Source organism: Artemia sp. Qi Xiang Cuo, chromosome 1, assembly GCF_049724085.1.
Source record: "Artemia sp. Qi Xiang Cuo chromosome 1, ASM4972408v1, whole genome shotgun sequence".
Lineage (NCBI taxonomy): Eukaryota > Metazoa > Arthropoda > Branchiopoda > Anostraca > Artemiidae > Artemia > Artemia sp. Qi Xiang Cuo.
In genome coordinates this window covers 69442779-69449464 of record NC_142794.1, presented here as the reverse complement: position 1 = coordinate 69449464, position 6686 = coordinate 69442779, and the positions used below count along the sequence as shown (strand labels likewise).

The window sequence follows — 6686 nt, the reverse complement described above, 5'->3', positions numbered from 1 at the left end:
CTGACAAGTAAAATACACAGGTTTCAAAATAAATATTTTTTTAAAGAAAAAACAAACGGCTCTCAAGCCCTTTAGAAATTTCGAGAGTGAGGAAAGGGAACAGGTAATACACTAGGGAGTCTAATAAGTAATATATTAGAAGGTGGAAACAGAACACAAAAAGCTTTTCAAACTTATATATTGATATTTTGCAACAAAACTTTTGTGCACTAATTCAAAAATTAGTAAATCTACTAAATTTACTCTGAGATAATCTTTTTTTCATTAGAATCTCTATTTGTCCCATTATGTTCAAAAATATTTCCCTATTGTGGTCTTTGGTACATCAAAACTGGAGAAACATAACTTAGAACTTATTTAATAGATGCACTGTACAAAAACTCGGAACAAAATATCAAAATAAATGTCACAGGCGTCAAAGATAGGAAATTGAAATCAGTTTCCTGTTTTTTCCCAAGGGCACAGCTCTCTTACCATGATTTGATTAGCATCATATAAACAGGAACATTGTAAATACATTTAAAAATAAAACCATATTCGATTTCATATTATTTAGTAAACAAACTACTTAAACAAACAAAGACAGTAACGTACGCAGAACGGTCCTTCCGGTCCATCCCCTGAAATAATCAAAATCTTTAAGCTTTTCTGTATTTTCCTACAGTTGTCTCATTTTTGGAAGTTTCACGAACCTAGCCCCCCTACCCCCAAATGCGAACTGTCTATCACCCCAAATATATTCCTGTGGAGACGTCTGTATCCACAATATAGTAATATAACTGTACATATATTCAAAACATGATTATACTAAGCACTTTTACACCAAACAAAAGAGTTTTAATCAACATCAACAAGACTTCACCGGACAAATTTTTCCAAACAGAACTGCAGCTTAACCATTGATAAATCAAATGCACATAGGATGGCTTATATCTCTTAAAAATATTATACCTCCAATATTTGATTGACATGTCTTATATTAGAGCTGTCCCTAGATGTTCAGGCTTCAACAGTTTTTATGCCTAGTGGAATTTAACTTAGTCACCCTTAAACATCCACTGTGATTTACTTCAACCAGTCATACAGTTTAAAAGTTTAAGCATCTTTTACACATTTTTAGCACATTTGTCTATCTGCATCTAATTTATCGATGGTATAACTGAAAATAAAAATCACAAATACTACCTAAGTAAAAAGGGTTGGACCGACTTGGCATTTTCTTGGAGCTTTCAAGTGACCTTTTCACTAAAAAGACCCTTTCAATATTTTATTGTTTAATATTTTTAATTGACAAACAATTGACATAAAAATCAATTTTTGTTATGCCATACCATTAATAAGCATGTTAAGTGAGAGTAGATGAACTTCAGCCTCTTTGCAAGTTCATCTACTTGTCCAGCATCAAGAAATGTTTAAATTTTAGAAGTAAGTTTATTAGAATTAAAGTAAATTAAATTTAAAATAAAAATTTATACAAATTAAATTATAGTGAATTAAAACTACAATACAGTAAAAAATTGCTGAAAAAACCTAAAAATATTCAGCCAGTAAAAAATACACAAAATTAACATTAATCTTGCGAAACCTTTCTAGGTTGAGACAGTGATTACAATACGTCGCTATTACGGCTGTGTTACGCTTGAAAAACGCTCCGTTTGTTTTATTGTTTACCTCTTAAGGGATTTTCTGGTAACATTGTTAGACAACGATCGCGGTTGTGGTAATTCATATGGATTTATATCACATTACAGTTTGCAACCTAGCTCCTGAAGCTCATCAAGCTCTGTTGATTGGCCAAGTTTATTTTCTATTATCTTAATGTTCTCAAAATATTTTGAGGTTTTCTATTTCTTCCAAAATGCGTTTTATCCGCTATTATCACCTAGTACAATTCGTCAGAAGAGGAACTTATGGTAATAAAATGTTTTTCAATTTTTAGATGCATCAAAAAGGATTCATTGTACGAAAACACAAAATATTTTCTCCCATTTTTTTTTCTTGTAAATTCCAGGCTTTGAAACATAGCCTTTTTTTAATTTATCGGCAAAAACGTAACTCCTTTCGTGGACCTGCAATGTCTAGACTGTAGAACAATAAAGTGGGAGATTTTGGAATTAAAAAACACATAGAATTATTTCATTGACAAAAATAACTGTAGATGAAGAAATCGTTTACTTTGCTTCGAGGCTATCTTTTCTATCAATATCTTGAAGAACTGAAGCAACAGACTGAGATTTTTAGATAACAATGTAGCAATTTGAAATATTCCTCCAAAATTTCATCAGTTTTTTAGAACAACAACATAAATTTAGTTTTTGGTTAAATTTTGTTGGTCCACTAATTGCATGTTGAAAATCTGTTCTCACATTCAACAAAGCTGTAACAGCTGCAGTTTTTGTCACAAGGAAATCCCGTATAGGTTGGGGTTTAATACCCCAAGAGGTATAAGTAAAGTTACATTTAGGCTCTAAAGCAATTTTATAGCCTAGATAGGAGCATACAAATTCAACACGTACAGAAGTTATGGCAGTAAACTTTAAACTATATACCGGGAAAATATAATTTATCTATAAGCTATGTCTTAACGTAGTTTTCACGACCATGGTCCTTCTTCCTCTGAATCCTCATCCCTTGAAGGTCTTCTGAAAAAAAAAATGTTTGAATGAATATACACATGGATGATTACATAATCTATTGCGTACAAAGAGGCAGGGGGCACTGATAAAATTCAGTGTCTTAGAAGAAAGAGGGCCAGGCATATTTGAAGAAGTAAAGTTTGGCCAGTAAACTGTACAGGTTGATTCTAGTAAACTCATCAGGATGTGTGCTTAACGGAGCATCGTCAGTGATCAGTACTGTAGGTGGGACTGTAGCTTCGGTTGAGGAATTTTTAACTCGTTTAATGCCACTGCAACAGTCACCGTTGAAACATGCTAGGCAAGTTCAAGAGGAAGAGCATCAAACAGACGATAATTCAGGAAAATTTGTAAAAATGCAACATTTGAAATACGATGATCTTGCCCTTTATAGTGAGATACGCTGGCTTTCTAGAGGGCAGGTGCCAAGTAGATTTTGGAGACAAAACAATGCTCTTCATGAATTTCTTGAAAAGAAAAATTGAGCTATTTGAAGAAAGAGCCGTTATATGTGATATTAACTGGCTATTCGATTTGGCATTTTAGCTGATCACCATTCATTTTAATGGCATAAATTTGAAACTGCGGGGGAAGAGCGAGTCATTTCCAAGTTTATTGAGTGACATCATTACGATCAATCTGAAGTTTAAGTCGTTGGTCTCCTAGTTAGAAAGTTATTACAGAGCCATTTTCTACACTTAAAGGAGTAAAATGGTTGTGCTGCAGATAATCACAATTTGGCGAGCATCACTGATGCATCTCTTTAACCCAGGATGTGTCCGTAGAACCCTTAAGAACGTGAAAATTGCAATCCTAAAATTCAATTTTTAAATTTCAAAATCCCTTCTCAAACCATGTATTTTTTCGAGGGTGTACTTTTTCAGAGAAAGTTGTCATTCTTGAAGGATTGACATACATAAACTTAACTTGATCGTACACAGTAGGGATTAATGTGTTGGCAGCTCCGTCACATTTAAGAGAGCCCTCAATTTCTTAAAGCTGGATTTAAGATTGTCCTACATTCGATTTCATTGACTCTGTCAAAAGAAAACATAACCCTAAAGATCTGAATTTTAATTATAACTTGTCTGATTATAATAAGAAAATTTGTACAATTTTGGAAAAACGTGGAAAATACCACATAAAAATTAAGCTATGAAATTTGATGTATCTGAGAGCCTCAAAACAGAGGTACCTGCTTTCTATAGTAAAACGATTATTTTTACTTTACCGATGTATGTGTGTGTTTTTTTATGGGTGATTGAATAGACGCAATGGTCATAGATTATGTGAGAGAACCCCGGATAGGACCGAAATACTCTCAGACGAAAACTTTGAGATCGACAATCTACTTAGAACTACCAAAAATTTAATTTTTATAAGCTCCCAGTTCCAGAGACCATCTTACGTGTGATGGCACAGCCGATCCAGAAAACTCTGATACAAACAGAGAACAACAAAAAATTAGGAGAAATTACAGCCAGTGAAAGCAAGGAAAAAAAATTAAATATTAAGCTGATATTTAGGTACAGCTGCGCTCACAGTCCGAGTTGAATGAAAATAGACTAAAATTCACAGAAGAAATAAAAAAGACAAAATAAAACCACAAAAAAAATTATATGCAAAGATTGCATGTAATAAGAGGGGAAGGTTATTATGCCTCATAGATGATAAAAATGAAATCCACTAGCGATCCAGTGCTAATTTTAAGATTTACTTTGGTAATGTTGTTCCACGAAGATATTTTTTTTTTTAGGTAATACAACTTCATCATGAGAAATTTACTAACTAAATGTTTCAAAGTTGGCACAAAATTTTTACTAAAAACAAAGAATGTAAAATCTGAATTAATGTCCAAAAATGTTTGCACATAATTCCTCAATCTGGTACCAAACAACTGTGGCATCGAACACGTTTTGGGGCTGTAAATTTAGCTTAAAATGCTTACTATGAGCGACTTTAATCAACTAAGAAGCAAAGGTTAGTAAAACCCCATTGTTTTCTGAAATTTTTGCCTTACCTGTTTTACCTTACCGTAGCACTACAACGATTTAGCGACGAATGACGCTTTATGGCAGACAATTTTTTTCAATCGATAGTTCCACTTTTTCATCTTATTACATACAGTCCCAGATTATAAGCTTAGGAAATAAATTAAGCTTACCTAACAGTTATGGCACCAATGAACGCACCAACCTTTGATGCAACCGTGGAGGACACACCTTGATCAGCATCAACAGCCTCACCGGATTGCTTTCTCGATTTGACACCGGATCTGCGAACAGAAGTCATCCTCTTCATATGAATGCCCTCTTGGGGTTCTTCTGTTGACATTTTATTAAATATAGAAAAGCCCAATGAAGTATCACTCTTTTCAGAGTCCTCACTTAAGTTAGAATTTTGTCTCCTCATTGAACGAATTGAATCCCCTCCAAGTCGAATGACAACTCCATTAGGATTCGTAGTAATAGTATTTTCACTGTCTTCGTCTATAAATGAAGATCCGACTGATGCGGTAGATGAACTTTTAGAAAATTCAGTTGAATCCCTTAAAGGACTTACTCCTCTAGATATTGTTTGTGTATGAGAATCTTGCTTCACAAGCTGTGCTTCAACCTCATCAAGTTCTGGCCTTGGAGGTGGACTTGCCTTCCAAATAATGGTATTCGAATTTTTTGCTTCTAATTTAGGATGCTCTCTTATTTCTTCTTGAAAGTTGACTGATTTAGTTGATTTCAAAGAGCGACCACTTGAAAATTGGTTTTGAAGAGCCATTTGGCGGTGGGCATAATTCCATGGGGATTTTGGGGGATTGACATCACATGCAGGATTATCAATGCCATATAATTCAGTAGTTTGGCCACGACGAGAAAATCTCCTGCAATAGTTTAAAAAACAGTAAGGCACAAAACGCGGCATAGACAAGAGGAAGATAAGGTCAGAGCACCTGGTTGAGGGAGTAATTTTCCCGAAATACCGCTAATCTCTAGTGCAAAAAGTTTAAAAGTCTTTCGTCTAGTCTATTATTTCTAAATCATTTCTAGATCGTGACAAATCTATATGATTTCTTTCACACCTGAAAACAAACAGATTTCTATTTCTAACAATCTTACTAAGCGAACAATAATCACCGAGCGAAGTTAAGCCCCATGGTATACAAATTCTTATTGTAATTTTTCTGCCGCAATGTTGTAATATTTAATGCGAAGCAATTAACCTTTCTCTTATTAGGTAAGAATCAACTTATTTGTCAACATGCGTTTCCTAATTACCCTTAAGGCTTTCAGCCTTCAGGGGTCACTAATTTCAGTCAGTAGATAAATTATAGAAAATATTAAGGGCGCTGGGAGGCGAAAGTGAATTTTTCCAAAGTCTTGAACTATCTAGCAAGATCGTTTTTCACATGGGAAAATGGTAGTATGTCAAATATAAAATATCATAGGGCTGTTTTCGACAAAAAAAAATTATATATACATATATACAATTATTGCTCGTTGCAGATTCTACTATAAAAAATATTCCTTTTTCATTTTGATTTTAAAAGTGATTTGTAGATATTTGTAGAGAAGTGAGAGATGTAGATGAGCACATTGATCAGTTTTTAGTGGCGCGCTTGATGGTAGTACAAAACACTCTTGTTTGTTTTTTTTACACATAGTTAGGTAAATATCAATCAAATTGGTCAGTACCCTACAAAAAACCCTGACAAATTTCTGAAACAAACGCGTAAAATCGTCCACAGAGGGTATCCAGGGGCTAGGAGCTACCCCTTCCCCCTACCTGAAATAATATTGCTAATTATGAAAAAGTATACACTGTTCACGTTTTGTAATACGTAAAGATGTCTAATAAAACCGTTTTCAGAGCTGAGCTACCTTTCCCGAATGAAAATTAGTGGCGCAGAACTGCAAGTAATAAAATTAGATAATTTTTGTGACTAGCAAAGTAATTCATACTTTTTAATATTAGAGGGATTTTAAGGCTTAAACTCGGGTTTAGAACATGTATTTTTCATATATTTAAGGACAATAAAAAGTTAGTAACACCTCT

The 6686-nt window shown here is 33.9% G+C and overlaps 1 protein-coding gene across 2 annotated transcripts in view; it reads right to left on the bottom strand.

The window, feature by feature from the left end:
- Positions 1 to 289: 289 nt before the first annotated feature.
- The window catches only part of mol (dual oxidase maturation factor 1 mol), a 94223-nt gene continuing 87826 nt past the window's right edge, over positions 290 to 6686 (bottom strand). The window contains exons 6-7 of one of the 2 annotated variants that reach the window (XM_089086553.1): positions 4801 to 5514; positions 290 to 2642 (exon numbers count right to left, since the gene is read on the bottom strand). In XM_089086553.1, coding sequence (XP_088942679.1) covers positions 2594 to 2642; positions 4801 to 5514 — 763 coding nt within the window. In that variant the 3' untranslated portion in view covers positions 290 to 2593. The remainder of the gene's footprint in view (positions 2643 to 4800; positions 5515 to 6686) is intronic. The other variant, XM_089086544.1, reaches the window with a different exon arrangement.